This window comes from Elgaria multicarinata, chromosome 2 (assembly GCF_023053635.1).
Source record: "Elgaria multicarinata webbii isolate HBS135686 ecotype San Diego chromosome 2, rElgMul1.1.pri, whole genome shotgun sequence".
NCBI classification, from domain to species: Eukaryota; Metazoa; Chordata; class Lepidosauria; order Squamata; family Anguidae; genus Elgaria; species Elgaria multicarinata.
The window spans coordinates 82,158,724-82,182,961 of NC_086172.1; the positions used below are offsets into that span (position 1 = coordinate 82,158,724).

Genomic DNA, 24,238 nt, shown 5'->3' on the forward strand with positions numbered 1-24,238 from the left:
TTTTGATTTGTGTGAAGGGGCTCTACATGAGTCCAAAGACATCATCTGTTCTACATACATCCAAAAACGTTGTCTGCTCTCCATTGGCAGGTGCGCATTAGATGACTGCACATATTAGATTTTTTTTGCAAGGAATTACATTATGCCAAGAGGTTAGATATTGTGTGGGATACTTGCATAAGTGCGAAAACAAAAAAACAGAAAAGTGTCAAGTCAAACCAAATACTAGGCAAGTGGATTAACTTTTTTCATGAGTTGTTGAACAAGCAATGGATTCAAAAGGCCCTCTGTCTAATCGCAATCATAAGAAAACTAATACCAGGATTGCAGATTATGTGTATTATGCTTTAGTTCATAGTATTAAAATCAATACAAAATAGATATAGATGTATTTGCTCTTCCTGTTGGCAAATTACATAAAAACTGACTGATTAACCCCTTGTGGACATATGGGAGGTTCTTTGGAATATATAGGAATTTGGGGTTTTATCATATCAGTAACACATGCGCTGATTTTGGAGAACCAAAATCAAGAACCTTGTTCCTTTTTTTCTTTTTCTTAATTTTTTTATTTAACAACACGTAATAAATCATATACATACATAACAATAACATTCCTCTTCATTTCTTAGCTATACATTCTACTTCTTAAACTAACTCCCATTAATAAGTGCCCCCCACCCTCGGGATCTTATTCTACTTTCCAAAATTGCATTGAGTCTTCTGGAGGTGTTCTTCCTCTCCCTTTTGACAATACATGTTCTAGGAACAATTTCCATATCTCTTCAAAATCAATGTTTTTTGTTATTCCCCTTCTAAATCTAATATTACATGTTAATTTATCATTTATAGCAATATCCCATATTTCTTTATACCAATCTTCTATATCATAATCTCCTTGAACCTTCCAAATTCTGGATATCATTAACTTTGCAGCTGTTAACAGGTTCGTTATTAATTCTTTTTCCAATTGGTTACATTTAAGATTTCCATACATTGATAACAATGCTACACTTGGTGTTTTGGTGTTCCTTCTAAATCCATTCCAGTTATTTCATTTATCACTTTATACACCATTTTCCATATTTTTTGTACATGTTCACAATTCCACCACATATGTATATACACGTTCCTTTCTTCTGACATCCTCTCCAACAAAGTATCGAGTTCTCTTTATTTATTAAGTTTAATTTTATTGGAGTTAGATACCACCTCCAAATTATCTTATAATAATTTTCGTTGTTACTGTTCCACAAGCTTAGCATCCTTCTTTGTGCATAAAAGTTCAGTTTTGACAGTCCTATTAAGGCAGTGGTTCTCAACCTTCCTAATGCCGCAACCCTTTAATACAGTTCCTCATGTTGTGGTGACCCCCAACCATAAAATTATTTTCGTTCTTCTCTACACGATCCATTGTCATGGGATGGTTTGCTAATGAAAATAATACATAACAATAGCTTTAATAATACAAAAGATGATACATGACATAGTTCAGTCAATACAGTTTCCTAAGACCATCGGAAATATGTGTTTTCCAATGGTCTTAGGCGACCCCTGTGAAAGGGTCATTCGACCCCCAAAGGGGTCCCGACCCACAGGTTGAGAACCGCTGTATTAAGGTGTAACAGATATTTGTGCATCTTACTTATCACAGTTATATTTAAATGGCTACATTCAAAGCCCAATCCCATACTTGTTTACTCTAAAGTAAGTCTCACTTTGTTCAGTGGAATTGACTTCTATAAGGGATTCCTAGAATTGCAAGTGTAGCCTCTCATCACTCGAAAAACAAACAAACATCTGTTAGTGTTGTTGTTTTGAATATAAATTGTTGCCTGTCAGTTTTGCACTTGAATACTATTGCAAATTCAGATGGTTTCCTAACCTTAATTTGATTATAAGAATGTTATATTAAGTCTCCAACTCACCCAACCCAAATTTGGTTCTTTTGTCTACTGTGTAAACTATAATATGAAATAAAGATGCTAAGCTAAGACACGGAAGGTAAGAGCTTCCACAGGCAAGAGAGTATTATACACAACATGGATTATACACCTGATGCTTTCCTCTCATCTGTCTGTAATAGTATTTCTCTTAATCCTTACATGAGATGTCACATCTATAATTCTAAATGAAAATGTCCAGAGAACCACAAATTGTAGCCACCCCCTTCATCACTGAGTAAGCACCAACCCCATGTTTTTTTCCCCTCTCAGGAAGGTGGTGGGGGGAAAGGGGAGAATGCTGGGTTGGGTGACTCTGGTCAGAGGCACCCTGAGCATCTCTGGGCAGTCTCATCCCCACCCCTCCCCATCGGGAAAGGTGGGGAGAGAAGGTTGGACACCATTGCCAGCTTGCCCTTCACAGTGGACAAAGAAGGCCTGTTGGAAAGCACGTGGTGGGCAACACTGGTTGGAGGCATCTGACCAGTGCTATCCTACCTACCTCCCCTACTGGTCTTTCCTTTTGGAAGCAGGCTGGCAGGAGACAGACCAGTTGAATAGCAGTGGGTGGAGTGTGTCTCCATATTATCGCCCAGCCGCTCCAACAGGCAGGGCCAGCTGCTGCCTGGAGACATCCTGACAGTTGCATCCAACCTTCTCTGTCCACCTTACCTGCTCCGGGGGAGGAAAAGGTAGGAAGTGGTGGGAGGTGGTTTTCCAGTTCGACCTTATATAGCTCACTTCTTGTAATGATCAACAGAGGGAAGTGCCATACTTGTCATGGAAAGCAGATTTATTGAAGCCAAGCCATGGTAAGAGTAGTTTTGTTAGTCTGCTGCCAGAAGTATGGCAATAAGTGCAAGAACATCTTAAAAATTAAGGAAAATACTATTATATGACATTCCCTCTTTTTATCACATGCAATGAAATGCTACAAAATTAATATAACTTTTTCTTACCGTGATCAATAGTTTAACTATAAAATCATGAACAAGGAAATTATCTCACGATTCTGCAAAATCTACCTAATTCTGGTTTAAAAGAGTGTTTTCCTAGCTCTATTTTATTTATTTATTGCATTTCTATACCACCCAATAGCCAAAGTTCTCTGTTACTAAAGACAATTTCTATTTGATAACAACAAAGAGAGTGGAGATCAGAGGCCATGGCGGGACACAGAAAATGAGTGCTTTTACTCAAGGCATTGATTATTGTACATTATCACTTCTGAGCTGTCAGCTACGCTTCCCTTACCTTATGGGTTTGGGTTGTGGAAAAGACTCAGAGAGCCTATATGAGTAGTAGATAGAGAGTTCAACTTGGAAAAGAGAACCGTGGGTTGAAGTCCACCTTACAGCTGGCCTGGGTGATTTTGCCAATTACTGTCTCTTTGGGTGTCAGGGTACAAATGCAAGACGTGTATGGAAAAATTGTGTGAGCTACCACTAAAACAGTTCTTCCTCAGTGAAGACCAGATGAGGGAGCTGTAGTGCCTGCTCCTCTTTTTGTGGTGTCTGGAAACTTGCTTAATTTACCCTACCCTGTGCCTGCTTACCCTACCCTGTGCCTGTTTGCATTCTCTTCCCCTCCATATTGTTTTACTATGATTTTGTTAGATTGTAAGCCTATGCGGCAGAGTCTTGCTATTTACTGTTTTACTCTGTACAGCACCATGTACATTGATGGTGCTATATAAATAAATAAATAATAATAATAATAATAATAATAATAATAATAATAATAATTGCTGTTTCTGCTTCTATTATAGAAGGTGAGTGTTGTGCCTGGTGATCCCCCTCAGACCCACTAGCCATGCCAGGGATTGTGGTGTTCCGTCGTCGCTGGTCTGTAGGCAGTGATGACCTTGTTTTGCCGGCCATCTTTCTCTTCGTCCTTCATACCACTTGGTAAGTGAAAACATGTAACTGAGAAGAAAGCTTCTACAATACAACTAATATTTTATTTTGCTTCTCTCGTTACCAGGTACTGGTAGCATTCTGCTGCACCCCCTGTTTAAAAAAGTGTAGTTCAAAATGCTGCATTTTTTTTACTACCCGCTGTTAAGTGTTCAAATGTGCAAAGTAATGTGGGAAATGGATCCATGAGAGGGAGAGTGTGTATATGTGAATGTGCATTTATGTATATGTCTGTAGGTATTAGAAAGTTGATGTTCCAGTAAACTCTGAAGGTATACTGTTCTAAATAGTTTGAAAAGGGTAGTAATAAAATTACTGTCAATCCGATAAGAATTAGTGGAACCACTGAGAAGGCCCTGCCTTCATTCCTGCCATTTTAGCATCCAACAAAGAACAGCTTGGAGCAAGGGCTCCTCTGTTGATCTTATTGCACTGGAAGGTTTGTATTATTATTATTATTATTAGTAGTAGTAGTAGTAGTAGTAGTAGTAGTAGTAGTAGTATCCCGCCTTTTGCCCAATAGTGGGCCTCAAGGCGGCCCAGTATTGTATAAGAGAAGCGCCTTGGTCCAAGACCATGAAGGATTTATAGGATAAAGTCAGCACTTTGAATTGCACTCAGAAATAAATTGGAAGCTAGTGCTGTGCTTTTAGATCATGTCCACTAATATTTTATTTGCACCTCTTTAGTGTTGTTTGTTTATTTAATGGATTTTAAAACTCCCATGGCAGTGACCTCTAATCGGCTTCTTCTGCTTTAATACACAAATCACAATCGGCTTCTTCATAGGTTGTGCTGCATGACATGGGATCCTGGACCACTGGGTTGTTTAGAGGCTAACCAACCAAGCAGTTTACCCACTTCTGCTTCCACTAAAGTGGAAGAGCATACTAAAGAACACTGCAGGCAGTGTACCGGTGCATCCCCGACAGCAATGGGTTTTTAAATCGATGGGTTGTCTTTACATGTGAACAGTTCCAGTAAGAGCTTTCCTAAAAAGTGGGGTATAAATGCATAAGTGAGTGGTTGTATTTTTGGCCAGTTGAAGTCTCTGAATGGTAAAGCATCTTATAGTAGTCCAGTCTGGAGGTTATCTCATAGTGGCTGCTGGGTTGTACCGGGGTGGCAGCATAGGTACACCAACTTGTGCTGATAAAAACCATTTGTAGTCATGGATGCCACCTGGGGTTGCCAAGAGCAGAACTGGTTCTAGAAGCACCCCCAGACTGTATACCTACTTCTTTAGTGGGTGTGAAATCCCATCCATTTGGAATTACGTACTCTTTTGGTAAGTTCTGTTTTTATTGGTGATCCCTATTTTTATATTTATTGAATACATTTTTATTTATTTTTATCCACTTTGTAATGTTTTTGTTTAAATTGCTGCCTTGAGAAGGTTCTGCCCTTAAAGGCAGCCTAAAAATAAATCCAGAACAGACACCCAACAATTCCCTATATTGATCAGTTTGCCTGTTACCATCATCTGTTTTATCTGGAATGAGTTTCACTTTATTTGCTCTTATCATATTCAAATTGATATTAAAGCAATTTGTTGCACTGAGACTTTTAATTTTGAGAAAGCGCTGGGCAGTAAGCTAGCCTTCCTTACAACTACTAAACTCAGCATTCCATATGAGTTCATAAATATTGGCTTGACTTGTTATTTGCGATTACCACCAAACCTTTCCCATATATTTATTTCCATAGGACATTGTAATTAATACAAACATAAAAGCAAAAACAGAACAAATAAAATTAACAAAATAAAAAGTATAAAAAATATTTGCATAAACCCCCAAATATATAAAATATAAAACACTACTGAGCATATAAAATTGCTGAACTAAAATTCATAAAAAGAATTAGGACCCAGGGCTCCATAGTAGAATTCTGGGTGATTTGCAGTGGATAGCCAAGGATTTCTGACTTCTTATTGCTTGAAATCAGCTGCAACAAAATGACTCCCCCGCCCCTAAATTTTACTTCTGAAATGAAAGGCATTTGGGGATAACCAGGAGTGGAATTTTGTGTGGAAACAGTGTGAGCTCGATTCAGTTCTGATACTCAACAGAAATTCCTGTGTCTTTTGCACCAGGCTCCAGTTGGGGTTCTAGTAAAAAATCAAAATCAAAAATTAGATCCTGCAAGCCCAAAGTCTGCCCTCCCCTGCTCTACTGTTCATGGTGAATTTAGCAATCTGTATTGTATTGTGTGTGTATGTGTGTGTGGCACAATCCACATGTTGTTGGGCGTCTTCCCAGAGGGCAAGCAAAGTAATGGAAGCTTCAGAGCCTGTGAAAGTTAAACTGTTTTACCTTTTATAAAGTAGCCATGTTCTCATATATCATGTGTATATCATTACGTTCGCAAGCATGGTAAATACCATGTTGGCAAAGGAGCATTATAATTTTGAAGGATTAGAATAGTGTGTGTCTGCTACATTTCCTTCCGCCCTCTGCTGTCTACTGAAAGCATGTACAGGCTTTAACTATTCTTCCCATTTCCAGACCTCCTGGCCACAATGGAGAAGTAGATAGATCTATCAAAGGGGATTGCAGCCTCTTCCCCCGCCCCCTCTGTTGTTGCGGAGAAACACAGTGTGTTCTGGGATGCCATCCAGAAATTTGAATGTGGGCGGAAAAAATCCTTGTTCGCTAACCATCAGCATTTTACTATCGTAGCAGTATACCAGAAATAAATGGATGGCATTAGCGAAGCACCGTTTTACTATTGGTTAAATGTGATATTTGTCTATAATCTCACAAACCTATAGCTCACCTGCATATAGCAGACCTGTTCAGACAACATGCTAAACCATACTTAGGCCGTTAACCCCTTTGCAGCAAATGGTTAGTGAGCATGTTTAAATTGTGATTATGTAGCCACCCTGGTTAAGAATAGTTCGAGCAACATACCAAGACATAATGTTTACCTCAAAATGCTTATCCATCGTGTTTTAGCATGTTGTCTGAACAGGGTCACTATCGCTGGTGGTGTTCCATTTGTGCCTAACTCTGGAAACACTGTCATGTCTACTTTGTGGGCGGTAACAAAGAAATAATGTTGTGAATAAAGTATTAAAAATGCTGTAACACTGTAGAGGCTAACTGATTTGTTATGGGAAGAACTTTCATGGGCAACAGTTCATTCCAATTAGATGTATGAAGATGTGAATACACACAATTAATTATTTGTATAGTGCTTAAAATAAATTAACAGCTTCACAGATGTTAAAGAAGAGATACTTTCCTTCCAAAATGCCTACATTTAAAATATTGCCAAGACACAAGACTGGTGAGCCCTGACTTTTAATGCTTTTTAATCATGAATATGCTTTCTCAGGATTTATCAAGGGAAATATTGTATGTGTCTTGTGTGTGGTAGGTTCATAATCCTTTCTGTGGTGCTCTTTGGACTGGCATACAATCCCAATGAAACCTGCTCTCTCAACCTGGTGGACCACGGCAGAGGCTATCTGGGTATTTTACTCAGCTGCATGATAGCAGAAGTCGCAATCATCTGGCTCAGCATGCGTGGCAGCATCCTGTACACAGAACCCCGGGACTCAATGCAATATGTGCTGTACGTCAGACTGGGTAAGAGGCAGTAATGACCAGGGGACTTTAAAAATGCATGACCTTGATGCAGCCATCTGTCGCACTCTCAAAGGATTCTCCCTTCAACACAGTGGTAAACAGAAACAGACCCTAAAACTTATTGATTCAGCTGCTCCTGCAAAATAGAGTATTCTTTCCCAGAATTTCTGTTGAGCTTAAATGTCTTATTATCTAGGGGCACTAAGGACACATTTAGCCTGGTTGCGTCTCCTGTGAATCTTGTTCGACAGATAGATAGGAGAGCCATTTATAGATTATAAATTGTTTCATTTCTTTTACAGATGCGAGAAAGGCTACAATCCAATTTTTGCTAATTGCCCCCATCAGTCAATCAAACAGACGGTCAAAGATTATTATACAGTCACAGACCCATTCACTGCACCAATTTACCCAGTATAAGGTGTTCTCCTATGAACTTCTGACTATTTTAATTTTGGGGTTCGCAGCCACCTTCTTGCTCCTATTAAACCAAGTAGTAGCTTACACATCACTTCATTTGACACCTTCCCAGCAATGCATGTGCTCTTCTCTTTTACTGAGAAGGGGTGTAAATGTTAACATATTTCATTTGGTAATAAGTATATTTACTTTGCCATCATGTGGAACTGAATGCAGACATAACATGTAATGATTACTCTTCTCTACCTGCCCTGATATTTGATTTTATTTACTTTCTAGAAAAATGCAGCTTCTGATTTAAACAATTTCAATCCTAGGGAAAATTAAAAATGATTCCACCCCCCCCACACACACACAACCCCCCCCCCAAATGTTCCTTAAGAGGGAAACTTGCACAGTTTCGTCTTCTCCTTCTCCTTTTTAAAGCGTTACATAAGTGCCTAAATCTTCAAAAGCTCTTCCCAGATTGCTCCAAGCACTGGGATGGAGAGAGAGATAAAAGTGTGTTACTCATCATGGTATTTGGTATTTGGCTGCAACAGTTATACTGAAATATACACACATTTTGCAGTTCTGCCAATCACACTTCTGGGAGTTTGTTCTGTCTTTGAAGGATACTGAAAATCTAGATCATGAGGTTTGACCTGAGATTATACTGTGACATTAAAAAATGAACGTTTGTATCCTATTTGATATATTCAGTAAAAAGACATATGAAAAAAAATAACATTCATACTACAAGCAACAATTCTCCTTCTTGGATTTTTATCCAAGCCACAGAAGAATGTTGGGGTTTGAAAAGCTTACCTCTACTTTGAGCTAGGGTTTTATGAGACCCCAAAGTTCTCTTCTGATCCCGAGCTTGGAGAACGTCCAAGATTTGTCTAGCCAATTATTGTACTGTGTGTGTGTGTGTGTGTGTGTGTGTGTGTGTGTGTGTGTATATATATATATATATATATATCTTTTCCCCCTCACTACATTTCCCCCCAAAACTAAAATAAAATATACCACATGTTCATGTGTACCTTCCTGAGATTGCTAAATCCTTAAGTGCCTTTCAGAATTGAAATGGGAGTGGGCAGGAAATGTAAATCATATGTCAGATTAACCTTTGGAGATGAATTTCTCATAATAGACTCTCACATTGTAAATATTTGACAAGATTAATCTGTCTTCAGAGTAATTGTGGTAGGACAGAGAAAGATTGGATGTGTAAGACTATTTGCTGTTGCCTATATTACATATCTAGGGATGTGTCCTTGTTCTTAGAGTGCCTATTTGTTATAATGCTAAATGGGGATGAGAGATAGAGGGTGGGGGGAGTTAGTTATGTTGGAAACTAGTTTGTATGATTTTGCTTGGAGCAAAATAACATATTAGATGGATATTTTTCTTACTGCCCCAAGAAGTTCACCTTTGGTCAGTAATACAATAGTGGGACAGACCACAATATGGCTGTCTGTGACATCATTTGAAATGAGATGTTATTTTATTAGAATAATATTGCCACTGTGTACTATGTTCTTATTGTTTCAGCCATCCTGGTGATTGAATTCATCTATGCTATTGTGGGCATTGTTTGGTTAACCCAGTACTACAGCTCCTGCAATGATGTTACTGCCAAGAGTGTCACTTTGGGTGTGTATTTGAAGATTTCTGCATGAATTCACCGTTATATGCATGAAAGTCCCTTCCCTCAATGTTTTGAATATAGACTTAAACCATTCACAGATATGAGCAAGATGGATGGACAGTCATGCTTGATGTTTTGCTGCCATTTTGTGGCCTGAAAAAGTACTGAATGGCTCTGGAAACCAGCACAAGTCAGGATTAAATGACAGCACATGTCTAACTATTCAGTGACACTATGATTTGCCCATAATTTCTTTCACTCAGTGGTGAGAGATCTGAGATGTTATTGTACCTAGTAAATATGCTTTAAGATGCCTCCTTTTGCATTCAGAATCTTTGAGGCAGCCAGAAGCTTTATCCAGGAATGGCCTTCACTTTGGTTGGTGAAAGTCAGATGGAGTGTGTTGCTGCCAAAAAATAAAATGTAAACACAAAACAAATGAGCTGAATGAGTTATATCTCCCACTTATGGACTGTATTTGAATCTTTCCTGTTTCACTAGGAATGGTCGTCTGCAACTGGGTCGTCATTCTGAGTGTTTGCATCACTGTCCTATGCGTCTTTGACCCAACAGGGCGGACCTTTGTCAAACTACGAGCCACAAAGAGGAGGCAACGGAACTTGAGAACATACAACTTGAGGTAAGGAAACAGTCAAACAGCATTTCAGGGGGGTATAGTCTGAATTCTGTATCTTGTGTTTCTTTCTAACCTGAATGCTATTTTTCTTGATTTGTTTCATAACTAAAACTGTGCTGTTTTGATCTGGTCAGGCCATTTATATGGACTGTTCCTCTTTTCTACTAACCATCAGTCTCCCTAAACCACCATTCATTTGGGTTTTGTCTAATATATCAGATTGTCTATGGGTAGGCAACCTGGTGCTTCCCAGATGCTTTGGACTGTAACTCCCATAATCCCTGTTCTTTGACCATGCTGACTGGCACTTATGCAAGTTGTAGTTGAAAACATCTGGTGGACACTGTGTTACCTCCCTCTCATCTTCAGACTTTAATAATAGATTATACACATTCTTGTATATATTTAATGACTACGGTGCTTTTAATTGAATAAAGATAAATGCAGTAAAATTAGAATGAGTAGCATAAAGTTACATTGAGCTCTTATTTGATATTCATATCCTTATTGTAAGCCATGCTTCCTGTGGAAGTGGAAGTTCTTTCCAAGTAATCAGTAAACCCAGTTTTAGGATTATGAAGGCTCCTAATGTGCATTTTTTCCCAGTGAACACCTCCAAACTTTAAAGAGTTAGGCAGCTTTACAGCACAATGCTGTACCTGTCTAATCAGCAAGTCCCATTGAATGGGGTTCTTGTGCTTCTAAAATAACCAGAAACAAGTAGGGGCAAATCAGTAGACCTTGCAGAAAGGAGTAACTGACTTGTCCTGATCCAGAAATGAGTGTTTACACTCATTTCTGGGGTTATTTTTAGAAGCACCAAAGCCCCCTTGCACAAGCAGTCACTCCTGAGAGTGCAATGGAACCAGCAGAAGAAACGGAGTGGCTCCATTGGATATTGCCCAAGTAATTGTAAACATTGATATTAGCTGTAGTAAGGTTCTTTCTGTTCTGCATTAGTTTACAATGTCTTTCCACCCTGCAGTGTACTTTTAGCCTCCACTCCATGATGACTTTTTTGGTGATGAGTGAGCTCCTCTCCCCTCTTCATCCATTTCATAATTAGCTTACTTTTTCCAAGCTTTCTTGGAGATTTCTTTGTGTGTGTGTGTGTTTATGTGTGTTATACTGAGATTCTCCAAGAAATAGTGTATCTAATTCTTAATGCCTGTCACCCCTTCAGATTAATTGTGTGTGATTTTAGGACAGATGAGATGCAGAGGCTATTCACAGTTTTATACCTTGTTATAGTCAGTTTCTGCAGTGATTACTCTAGAGGATTTCTAGATGAGGCTGTTAATCCACTGCATCTACTTTTGGTTTTGTCACAGAATTGAGATCCAAGCACAACACAAGAGTGTTCGTTTCCTGCTTTTCTGCAACATAAGCTCCAGGTGGTACTGTAGTATAGTAAAATAATGCAAATACAAGTGTGAAAAAAGTCATTTCTTTCACTTTCACAATTTAATGCTGCATTTTCCTTGCTCTAAAAAAACTTGCTGAAAGTGAATGTAAGAAAAGCCCTAGGTGTTAATGCTGGTTTTGTAGTTAGGTTGGTTTCTTCTTTCCGTCTAATTGGATGTTGTACACCTGACTATCCATTTTTAAATTCTCCTTATTCAAGGCACCGTTTAGAAGAAGGGCAGGCTAGCAGCTGGACCCGACGGCTCAAAGTTTTCCTTTGCTGCACACGTACAAAAGATTCCCAGTCAGTAAGTAGCAACTATCCTTTCATCCAAGAGGAATATTATGTACAGCCACTTACATTCTAAGACCATTGCACTATGAGAGTTGCCAAGGTCAATGGTAAATCTGCTTCAGGTAATATTTCATGGCATTGTTATCTAGAATGGGGCCAGTCAGTCCTTATTTAGTTTTGTGCATAAATCTCCTGATCTCATGTTTAAGAGACCTAGAATGGTTCCTAACGTCCAATCAGGCTACCTCCTAGGTAAGTCCACATTTGTGGCAGAAGGGAACATGACACGTGGAATCTTCTACATGTGAGTGCTGCACCCAGGATGCAAGTCAATCATGCTCTGTTATAAAGAAACAATCGCAAAGGACTGATGAAGACCTGATTTTCCCAATCTCTTAAACATAATTAAGAAACTGGTAGACTCTGTAGTGGACCAGAGGAAAATATAATTTTCCTTTTTTTCTTTGTCAGCATTATTTTCATCATTATTGTTTCCAACCCTGGTATTTAATACATGGTATTTAATTATGCAGGTCAGTTAATACCCACTGTGTTTGCTGCAGAAAACTTAAGTGTGCCACTCGTTATCTGTAGAAGTATGAAAGTATGGAGCTTTCTGAACTGCCACAGATTCTTCCCATTTGATTTTGAGATGCTGGGGACAAATCACAGGGAGTGTCTGTCTCTTTTGCATCCTGCTTGGGAGTCATATCATAATTACCCTCATTACGTTGCTGTCATTACCTTCGCCAGGCACAGTTTGTCATGTTGTCCAAACCTAGTGAGGGTGGGGTACAAGTTGGTTTACAAACCACCCTGGAACTCATGGCTTGTTGTAGGATTGCAGGATGGTTTGTAAACTGCCACCACCTTTGCTGGGTTCGAATAAGACAACAAACCTCACCCATTGAGGGTAATTAGTGTAATTGGCAGCATGCAACCGGCACATGTGGATAGGAGAATAAGCTACATGGTTTGTTTTCCTTCCCTGATCATGCAAATCACACCACTGCGTCTTAGCTTCACTTACCTCGCATGGTTGTTGTGAGGATAAATGAAGTAATCCTATGTATGCCATGAGCTTCCTGGAGGAGAAGCAGAATACAAGTGTGATAAATTAATCCAGCAAAGTTCTGTTTTTAGATGGAATCAGAAAATGATGGACACGAACAATAAATCAGAACGGTTCCCCTTTCAAAGTGGGTATTTGGGAAGGGTGTCTGAGAACAATGTTTTCAGGACCAGGCTAATGACTAATTCCTATGTTTTATCTTTTGCCTGTTGCAAATTAATTTTTCATCTTTCTGTCTTTGGATTTTTCAGGATGCTTACTCTGAAATTGCATATCTCTTCGCTGAGTTTTTCCGAGACCTTGACATAGTCCCATCTGACATCATAGCAGGCCTGGTACTTCTCCGCCAACGGCAGAGAGCAAAACGCAGTGCAGTACTAGATGAAGTGAGTATGTGAAATGCTGCCCGTGTTTTTTCTCTGTTAAAACACAGCCATTACTAGTATGTTAATCTGATTTTTGTACTTTAACCTGATGACATGGATTCTAGTCTGCAAAAGTCTATGCCATAATCTTTAAGATGCTACAAATCTGGTGGTCACGTTTCTAGGTACTAGTGAAAAAATATCGGAAGATCTAAAATTAAATAGGATTGTTAAAAAGATGGAAACTTTGACAGAATATATTGAGAAAAAAAACTAATTGGAGTGATTCAATCAAAGGGGGTTTCTGTTTCTGTGTGTACAAGCAGAATGTTTCAGTGACATGACCTCATTCTAATATATGTGTGATTTACAGGCAAACAATGATATTCTAGCCTTCTTGTCGGGAATGCCAGTAACCAGGAACACCAAATATTTGGATCTGAAAAACTCAGTAAGTCGTCAGACCCTAGTGCTAGTTGTGTGTGAATATGCACTAGCTTGATATACATTAGCTCAACGAACGATACACTAGCTCAGTGAGCTGAAGGAATTAGTTGTCATATTTTTTTGAATATGAAAGTTTATGCTAATCATAAAAGTCAAAGATGAAGACCTTTATTAGGTAATAAGAACACCCATACAATTTCCCCCTTGCTTGAGGCAAACAGCAGGAATTTTGACAAGAAGATGAATGGCAAACTTAAACTGTATCCTGGTTCTTCCTCTAATCAACCTGCCACTGCTCAACCCATTTGTGCCTCCAAAACTCTCCCAGGTGCCTATCCAGCTGTGGAGATGGGGCGGGGGAGTGAGAGAATAAACTGTATGCAATCACCATAGTACTACACTAGTACTAATGCCTTTCTCTCCTGTCTCAAAATCTCTGAGATAGTTCCAATAATTACAATCACAGGCTCACTTCTGTAAATAACTATACGTGTGAGTATGTCATGTTGGGGCAGCAAACTCATGCAAGATCTTCCCGTTTGTCCAGTTTACAGAAGGGAAGGGGAGAACTTGCATGAATTTACTCCTCCAGCTCTACAAGTGAGCAGCTGATCTATCACTGCAACTTGCTCTCTGAAATATCTTTTTTTTATTATTAGAGCTTACCCTCACAGTCATTTTTGAGTAATGAAAGCATTGTGATTCTCTGGACATAGCATGCAAGCATGACTATTCGTAACTCTTCTGCCAATATGTGTCATCTTCCCTTCATTAACATAGGAAGCTTTTCTTGGCCCTGTACTGTAAAATAATGTACTTGGGAAAGCAAATGCTTTATGTATTTTGATCTAGGAAAAACCCATAGGTAGTTATGAAGCCCATGGAACCCAGAGTCATGGAACTCTGGTTCATTTAAAATATGATTTTTTAAAACAAGCCAGGATCTTGGCTTGTTAGCAAATCTTAGTTTAAACTAACCAGAATTCCCCCATTATGGATGTAACAAGAAACTCCAGTTAGTTTAAACTGAGAAGTGAAATCTCCTTGGCAGGCGTGCCAGAGGAAGTGGGGGGGGGGGTAGTGCTGCCTGCGACTTTTTCCTGTAGCAGTAGACTGTGGTTCAGCATTACATCTGAAATGTGTTTTTGGCTGCAGATGGTTATTCTCAGCTAGAGAAACCCAGTGGGAATGAGGACAGGACTAGGTTTGGATGCTTAATCAAAAACTGTTTGTTGTCATTCTTGGGAGTCACTTCTAATGAGGCTACCGGGATACTTAAATTTCTCTTATTTTCTCCAGCAAGAGATGCTGCGATACAAAGAAGTTTGCTATTATATGCTCTTTGCATTGGCTGCTTATGGCTGGCCCATGTACCTGATGAGAAAGCCTACCTGTGGACTCTGTCGCTTGGCCGGTTCCTGCTCGTAAGTGCTTGTAGAATTCAGGGATAGAGACAGTGAAAAACAGATATTGACATACTTCCTTTTGGTCTTCGGTAGTTCTGTGACTCCCCTTTGTGTTTATAATTAGTTATGTACCTTATTCTTTTAGGCTAAAGTTGATGTGACGTGGGAGATCCAGGATCGGATACCCCATCGTCTTTTACTTTGCTTAAAAGCAACTGGGGCAATTTGGATTGAAGCTGCAGTGCTGAGTGAGCCCTTTCTCCTGGTTCCATTTCCCTGATTTAATTCTTCCTTTCCACTTGAAGCAGCTGTTAGCCATGGAGGGCAAAAAAGATGGGTACCTGCTTTTAGGCAAAGGAAAAATCACAAGAACATACAAAGAGCCCTGCCAGATCAGACCAAAAGCCTATATAGTCCAGGAATATGTTCCGACAGCGGCCAAATGGATGCTTGTATGAGGCCCACAAGCCAGACATGAACTCAATATCACTTTTCCGCTTGTGTTCCCCAGTAACTGGTATTCAAAGGCATACTTCTTCTGATACTGGAGGTAATACACAGCAGTAATCACTAATAGCCATTGATAACCTTATCGTCCATGAAATCTCCCATGTCACATCTATTTTGAGTGATATATGTTGAAACCATGGTTCAATTTAGATGCCATATTTTTATTTTCCAAATAATGGAGGATCAAGAACATGCCATAGGTTTTTAAGCTATTTCATCCTTCCTCCTCTCCTCTCATGCACAGATTACCTCCTCCATTTTCTGGTTTGAAAACCCATAGTTTCTCGTGCTGTCTCAACTGGGCAAGCTATGCTTAGTGCTAAGCAGGATTTGTCTCTGAACCATGGTTTGCAAATCGTCTTCAAGCTATGGTTTGAAATTATGTTTCGGAGGCAATTTCTGGCTAACATTATTATTATTATTATTATTATTATTATTTATTTATATAGCACCATCAATGTACATGGTGCTATGCATGAAAGAAAGGAGGAGGAAGCTCATGAGCCCGCAGCACGTTGTTGATCTGCCAAACCATGGTTTAGAGCAGCCTCTCCCAGTCTGAGTTCCCTTCACTAGATCTTTTGGCCTACAAGTCCCATCATTCCTAACCATTGGCATTGATGGCTGAGGCTGATGGGGTTATAGTACAAAACATCTGGAGGGACTCAGGTTGGAGAGGACTAGATTAGAGAACTGGGAATGTAACACTAGTAGGAAAGCAGCAGGAAAATTAGGTTTCCTTGCATGTGGTGTCCATAAATAAAGGTATTGTTACTAACTTATCTTACCTGCTCTGAAAGTATAGACATTCTAGAAAGCTGTATGCTCCTTTCCACATGCTTACTTCTCTTCTGTCCTTCATATCCTTTCCTTTCCACCTGGGATTTATCTATGCGTTGTCTTTGAAGATGCTGCTGCCTCTGCCCCACTCGGCCCCGCTATGCACCTGGTGTCACTATTGAGGAAGATAATTGCTGTGGCTGCAATGCTATCGCGATTCGTCGCCACTTTCTGGATGAAAACATGGCCTCTGTGGACATCGTGTATACTTCATGTCATGATGCGGTAAGGACCATACGAGGGATCCCTTGGGTCGCACAACATTTGTGAGGCATTTCAGAACCACGTGTTAAGGCAGCCTTCCCCAATCTGGTGCTCTTCAGATGTGTTGGACTACAACTCCCAGAATCTCTTAGCCGGCATAGTTCAATACATCTGGAGTGTACCAGGTTGGGGAAGGCTATGCTAAGATAATAGGTCTAGTAGATCCGTTTAAAGGTTTTCCAACAAATCTTAAAGTTACTAGCAGTGGTGTACAGGTTTGGTGTACAGGTTAAGTCTTTACCTGTTGCTGGCATGTAGTTAGTTTTAAGAGTGGTGCACCCCTAAGAAGGCTCATCGGTCAGTTTGCTGTTTTATTCCATGTTGGGAATGAGAAAGGCATTATATTTAGGTTAAGTCTGAATATTTTATCATGATATTGCATTTTCTTCAGGTTTATGAAACTCCCTTCTACGTGGCTGTAGATCATGAGAAGAAGAAAGTGGTCATCAGTATCCGAGGAACTTTGTCTCCAAAGGTAATACTATGTCCTGCTATGTTCATTCACAACATGTGCTATTTCATGCTCTGTTCCTAGGAATCTGCAAAGGTACAAGCTTTGTTTTATTATGATTTTATTAGAATGTAAGCCTATGCGGCAGGGTCTTGCTATTTACTGTTTTACTCTGTACAGCACCATGTACATTGATGGTGCTATATAAATAAATAAATAAATAAATAAATAAATAATAATAATAATAATAATAATAACACATCATTAAGAGCTGTAACAGTGACATCCCCATATCTGATTGGGCCTCCTTCTCTGCCCTCCAGGATGCTCTGACTGATCTGACTGGAGATGCTGAGCGCCTCCCAGTAGAAGGTCATCATGGAACCTGGCTAGGCCATAAGGTAGTAATAACTTTCTCCTGATTTTTGTTAACCAGCCATTTCAACCCAATCTCTTTCAATTCCTCTTGAAAAGTGAACAATTTGAAATGATTTGTGATCCGTGCATGAAAGGCACAACATGATTGCAAATTGTTGCTACTGAAAAAGTAAAAAAGCTCTTGAAGCTGCTGTTGTTCCAGTTGTTAGTTGAATAAAAGAATTGGCAATTTAAGAACTAGCTCCTGGTAATAACCTCACAAGGCGCTGAGGTGTGAAAGACAATTCCTCTGACTGTCTAATGCAGAATTAAATTCAATGGAGATTTTTAAAAAACCAATAAGTTGTTGCACTGGGATATACGTTTATAATAGGGCACACTGCCAGACAACATTACCGTTTGCAGTTTTGCATCGACAGCCAACCCAAGACACTGTTCATGTGCAGCAATATGAATTGGCTTCTAGTAAAATTATTAGTTTGGCCAGCCATTAGGAAAGCTACCACAAATTCGTTTTTAGAAGGTAAATGGCCCCTATTAAATGTATCTTATACCTAGTGATTACTGTTGGGGATATGAGAGAGAAAAAGCAAACCATTTTCCTATATAGTAGGCATGTTTAAGTTAGGAAATTTTGGAACAATAAAAAAATGATATTACAGGAGATGATATATAGATGAATTAAAAGTTGTATTGGGCTATATAAAGGACTTTGTCAGTATAAGGGAACAGAGAATGAGGATTAATTCTTCTGGCAACAGCTAGAATTGAAATAGCCAGTAGATAGAAGACAACAGAGTAATTCGAAAAATAATGAATGTGACGAGTGTGGGTCAGACTTTTTATGATGAAATGAACTCATGTAGCTAGAGTGAGAGAAGAGAGAATTAGGGATTATTTTCTTAGAAAAGTAGGCTTGCATAATGCACACAAACCTCTGGCCTCCCTTTTACCCCCTGGCTGTGGCGGATGCTGAGCCAGGATGGGGGTGACGGTGCCTGCTGGTGACAACATCTGCGGGCACCAGGAGCTCACCTGCTTGACAGTTGGCTGGAGATGGCAGGGCATGGAGGAGAGGGGAAGGAAGGGAAGTAGGACCCTAGCTTCTGGCAAAGGACAAGCAGGTTGGCGGAAAGGGGCTGTGCCAGGCAGCCGCCTGGGGAGCCAACTTCTTGCCTCAAAAGGGAGGATAGAGAACATACCCTAATTACAGCACTGGGTAGCATTAAGGGACTCCTTAGTTTACCTCAAGGTTCATGGAAAATAGTCCCTCCTGTTTCTTGGACATTTTGGAAAGAGCTGGTTGCTTCCCTGTTTTAGGGTGATTCCACATGGGGTCAGGTAGAGTTCTCAACAGGTTTTGGTTTGTGCTGATCTGTCAAATCAATAAAACACCCCTCTTCTTTGTCCTCCCTTGCCCTGGTTGCCACCTTTTCCATGGAGGGGGGATGAGTAGAATCACAGGAAGTGGAGCCTCTGGCCCACTTTGTAAAGAGAACAGTTCTTGTGGGGAAAGGATTTGGAGGAGTGGCGGACCTGCAGCCACCAGAGAAACTCCTTCTGGGTTACAGGCTACTTCCTTTCGGGTCAGAGTGACTTTGAACCCCAGACATGTCAGCTCCCAACTTAACTCTTGGAAGAAGGGGGCTTCAAAGTTCCTTTTCTCTATGCGTATTTATTAGAAAGAAAGAAAGATGTGAATTGGCTCTGCTTTTACCAGCAAAGTGTCATAATTACTGGATATAGCATAATGGAATTGCACAAATCTGTTATGCAATGCTGACATGTTAGATACGGTGTGGGCAAAGCTAAATAATTCTCCCGTATGACACCCCAAGGCATTTAAGGCACCATTACAAATGAATTGCATTTGTATGAAAGCTCAGTTGCTGCTATTGCTATATCTGCCCATGCTAACCTATGCCAACTCATGGCTGTGGAAGCCTATAAAAAGATCGCCTTTCTCTGACAAATTGCAAATACCGCATAAATATTCTTTGGATCTAAGTGGGGCAATTGCCTATTAAGAATATGTGCCACTTTGGAAAACACACTGATGTTCCCTTGCCCTGCATGCATTTCTTTGTTGCCTGTGTCTACCGGGCAAATGTTTAAATACAAGGCAACATCAGGGGCTTGGCCAGTTACAGTGCCACTGTGTTCTGAAGTTTCTGCATTCTAATGCAGTCAGTGAGACTTTAGGACAACCAGATGTTTTCAGTTTCTGGATCCTGAAGGCACAAGCATGTTCATGCTTTAGAGCAGTAGTCTTCATTCATCCTTTTCAGCAAGTTTGGGGAACCTCCACACCACAAAACCTCCCCAGTCCACCAACCTCTTCCCCTCCTCTTAGCCCCCCCTTTTCCTGCTGCCTTTCTGTGCAGTTTGCTGCCATTCCACGTGGTGTGTATGTGAATGGAGTATGTTTGTTTATGAGTCCGGGCAAGCAGCCGGGCTGCATGCCAGAAATGGGGACGACCGCACCCACTTTGGGATCTGGCCCTGCCCATTTTCTTTACTGTTCGTTGCTCTGGAATATTCTTTAGATATAAGGGGTTTATAAATTTTGTAAAAAAATAAAAATAAACTTCCGATATGGGATTGACTTTTAAATTTGTACTAGATAAGTCTGTAGTTCTGCTTCACACCCTCCTCCTTCCTTCTTACTGTTCTCCATGTCCCCAGACCCTCATCTTTCTACTGTTTCTCTTTAAAAAAAAAAAAAGACAAAAGAAAATGTTGATTGTGTTCCTCTTCCAACCCCTCCTTAATTTGGTCCACAATGCAGTTTGACGTTCCAACACACTAGTTGAAGACCAATATTTTAGAACAGGGGTGGACAGAAAATAGATTGGGATCTACTCGTAGTTCTCTGGATGACTTTCTGATTCCCAGTTGTTCAACAGTAGCAGCAGCAAAATTATTCTTCCCCTGCCTTAAATATTATTGCTGAATTCAGGGAAGCTTGTGGGAAGTGGGGAATGGATTTTGGTGTGGAACGACTGCAGCTCTGGTGTTCAAAACACATTTTTGGGCTCAAAACTCTTTAATTCTAGGAGTACATTTTATGCACCAGGCAAGGTCCTGGTAAAAATACAGAGGTCCTGCAGGTCTGAAGTTTATCTAGCCCTGCAGTGGAGTCTACATGTGTGCTTGATAGGATTATGTATAAACAATTATAAACCACCGTTCTAACTAACATCTGCTGCATGCACTCATACAAATTTCCGCTAAGATTTTTACTTTGGAATTTAACATCAGTATGTCAGCCAGCGCATTCCTGTGCCTTGATAATTGATTCCATCTGGAACTGCATTCCAGTATCAGGTTATAGCCATCTCCATCCTTTCTCCTTAGCTTGTGAAAAGCCCTTCTGTCATCACTTAAATTCTTATGGAGGACATAACAGGGACCTATTTATTTTTACTGAATGTATCTTTCCTAGTCTCAATTGTAAGCTTAAGTCAGTTAATTCATATTTCAGAACATTGGCATTTCTTGTGGTTATTACCATTATTGGTAGACAGTTCCTGGGAAAACAGTTTGTCTTCTCAATTCTAGACATAGTGCATGATAGGAAGTCCTGTGGAGATCAAATGAATTAACTCTCCAGTGTAATTTGTTTAATACTGTAATCTTGTAGCTCAGTCCTAACCTTCTTGGATGGCTCCTTGCGGGGGTGGTGGGGTGGTGGGGTAGGATGGAATAGAGATACCCCTCTACTTGTGGAGAGGAACTTTGCTGGCAGAGGTGGGGCATTTGTGCTGACCACCCTTGGTATGTCCATAGAAAGTTCAACATGCGTAGATCTAACTCCAGAGCGTTGCAGAAGCATACTTAGGTCTTCTAGATCCAAAGCTCCCCCATTTCCCTGAGACAGCAGGTCCCTAGCTATGCCAGCCTGGAGCTGGTGTAGCTAATTCCTTCCCCATTGGTTTCAATAGGAGAGAAATTTCCCCCCAATGAAGATCCACCTGGCTGAAAAGACGAGTAAAGCCTCTGGAAGTGGTGGTCAGTCTTCTATTTCTCTCTCATGCCCACTCTGCCTAGCACTGCTCTCCCCATCTTTACTGCAGAATGAAAAGTTCAGAAGGTCTTGACCACTTAAGTTAGTATATACATTAAAATGTACTGATGCAGATCACTCTGGTTTGTACTCACATTTTCCCTTCTTGATGCTTCTTTTTAGGGGATGGTGCTGTCTGCTGAGTACATCAAAAAGAAACTGGAGCAGGAGATGGTGCTCTCTCAAGCCTTTGGGCGTGATTTGGTGAGTCTTTGCTTTTGTCCAATGTGGTCAGATGTTAGGTTCACACTTCCACCCATGTTTCCTTGTTAACTATTGAACATTATTTTGATTTACTAGAAACACTATCAACATCTGAAGCTTCTATCCATTGTAGCTGGTTTTGGCCACCAGATGACTAACCCATTGTTATGAAAAACAAGTATGGGAAGTAATACTGAAAATATTAAGAAATGGAAAGGATGGTGGGAAAGCACCTTATCCAAGGACGCTAAAAATAAACCAAAATTCATCTGAAAATCAGTTTCCATATTGATGGTTGATATGAGCCCTGTGACAAATTAGGAAATATTTTTTCCATATGCACATACATGCAAATCAACGTAACCTCTCTATTCAATAGGTCAGAGATAGGCAACCAAGTGCCATCCAAATGTTTTGAACTACAATTCCCATAATCCCTGACCATTGGCCATGCTGACTGGGGCTGATGGGAATTGTAATTCAAAACATCTAGAGGGCACAAGGTTGTCTATCCTTGCTTTAGGTTGTAGCAAATATGTGTATTTAATTCTTTGATGGTGGACTATGTGTATGTTGGCTAATTCTAGGTTATTTAGAACAATGCTCAAAGAAAACTTAGTCTACCACAGGGTTGTTTGAGGAACTAAGTCCTTACAAATTCCAATGTGGAATGATCCTGGTTTGCACCTCATAGGCCAGGGGTGTGCAACCTTTTCAGCCTCCAGAGACGCGCGTGATGCTGGCTCGGGCTGAGGGACACACATGCAACCACACTAAGAGTGAGGAAAGAGGGCTCTGTATCAGGATCACTGGGGGAACGGGTGAGAAAATGCTAGCAGTCGTGGTGGTGGCCGTTGCAACTACAGTGGTACAATTAGAAGCAAATTGGTGGGGAGTGGAGACACACTTCAGGGGGGACAGTGCACTAATGTGGAAATTTGAATTTAGTTAATGTGAAAATTAGAATTTAGCTTTCCACCAGGTTTCATGCTTCTCTAAATGTTGCAATGCACTTCTCAGCAGTACATCGATATAACACATTTAAATATTATAACAGTAAATAAACATTTTAATTCATGTTAAAATATGTATTTGAATACATATGGGGAAATTAATCCAGTGGTCCTGGAGCACATCCCAGAGACCATTGGGTTTTTTGGTGTACTTCTTCAAAGCTATAGTTGCTACTATGACCTCAGAAGTGGGACTCCGCAGTCCAATCCCTCCCCCACCCACCACCTTGCAGCCACCTCAGTGAGAGGGAAAAGGGGGCATTCTGGTGGGTGAGAAGGACAGGGGAGAGGCTGATTTAGAGGGGGGAAATGTAAAAAGGAGGACATAGAGGCAAAAATCATATTCCTCCTGTTCCACTGGCAATAGATGCCCATGTAAAGAGCGTACTATCCACAGGGGATTATTTCTGCATTGAAATAATCCTGCATTAGATTCAGCAGTCTGGTGGCAGCATTCTGGACCAGTTGAATCATAGAATCATAGAATAGCAGAGTTGGAAGGGGCCTACAAGGCCATCGAGTCCAACCCCCTGCTCAATGCAGGAATCCACCCTAAAGCATCCCTGACAGATGGTTGTCCAGCTGCCTCTTGAATGCATCTAGTGTGGGAGAGCCCACACCCTCCCTAGGTAAGTGATTCCATTGTTGTACTGCTCTAACAGTCAGGATGTTTTTCCTGATGTCCAGCTGGAATCTGGCTTCCTTTAACTTGAGCCCGTTATTCAGTGTCCTGCACTCTGGGATGATCGAGAAAAGATCCTGGCCCTCCTCTGTGTGACAACTTTTAAAGTATTTAAAGAGTGCTATCATGTCTCCCCTCAATCTTCTCTTCTCCAGGCTAAACATGCCCAGTTCTTTCAGTCTCTCTTCATAGGGCTTTGTTTCCAGACCCTGATCATCCTGGTTGCCCTCTTCTGAACACGCTCCAGCTTGTCTGCGTCCTTCTTGAATTGAGGAGCCCAGAACTGGATGCAATACTCTAGATGAGGCCTAACCAGGGCCGAATAGAGAGGAACCAGTGCCTCCCATGATTTGGAAGCTATACTTCTATTAATGCAGCCCAAAATAGCATTTGCCTTTCTTGCAGCCATATCGCACTGTTGGCTCATATTCAGCTTGTGATCTACAACAATTCCAAGATCTTTCTCGTTTGTAGTATTGCTGAGCCGAGTATCCCCCATCTTGTAACTGTGCCTTTGGTTTCTATTTCCTAAATGTAGAACTTGGCATTTTTCCCTATTAAATTTCATTCTGAACAGTTTTCAGAGACCATGTAACTAAGGCATGCATGATTATGATTTCTGTAATAACTTAGGAACCCAAGGTTTTCTTTTATAATTAACTTATTGTAATTTGATTGCAACAAATTGGCCTG

At 40.3% G+C, this 24,238-nt stretch overlaps 1 protein-coding gene across 7 annotated transcripts in view; it reads left to right on the top strand.

The window, feature by feature from the left end:
- Positions 1–24,238, top strand: part of DAGLA (diacylglycerol lipase alpha) — a 101,229-nt gene that overhangs the window by 62,436 nt on the left and 14,555 nt on the right. For all 7 annotated transcript variants that reach the window (XM_063117008.1, XM_063117009.1, XM_063117013.1 and 4 more), the window contains 12 exons: positions 3,712–3,850; positions 7,244–7,455; positions 9,415–9,516; positions 10,013–10,151; positions 11,773–11,860; positions 13,171–13,305; positions 13,658–13,735; positions 15,031–15,155; positions 16,556–16,712; positions 17,143–17,226; positions 17,526–17,603; positions 21,770–21,850. In XM_063117008.1, the coding sequence (XP_062973078.1) occupies positions 3,756–3,850; positions 7,244–7,455; positions 9,415–9,516; positions 10,013–10,151; positions 11,773–11,860; positions 13,171–13,305; positions 13,658–13,735; positions 15,031–15,155; positions 16,556–16,712; positions 17,143–17,226; positions 17,526–17,603; positions 21,770–21,850 (1,374 nt within the window). In that variant the 5' untranslated portion in view covers positions 3,712–3,755. The remainder of the gene's footprint in view (positions 1–3,711; positions 3,851–7,243; positions 7,456–9,414; positions 9,517–10,012; positions 10,152–11,772; positions 11,861–13,170; positions 13,306–13,657; positions 13,736–15,030; positions 15,156–16,555; positions 16,713–17,142; positions 17,227–17,525; positions 17,604–21,769; positions 21,851–24,238) is intronic.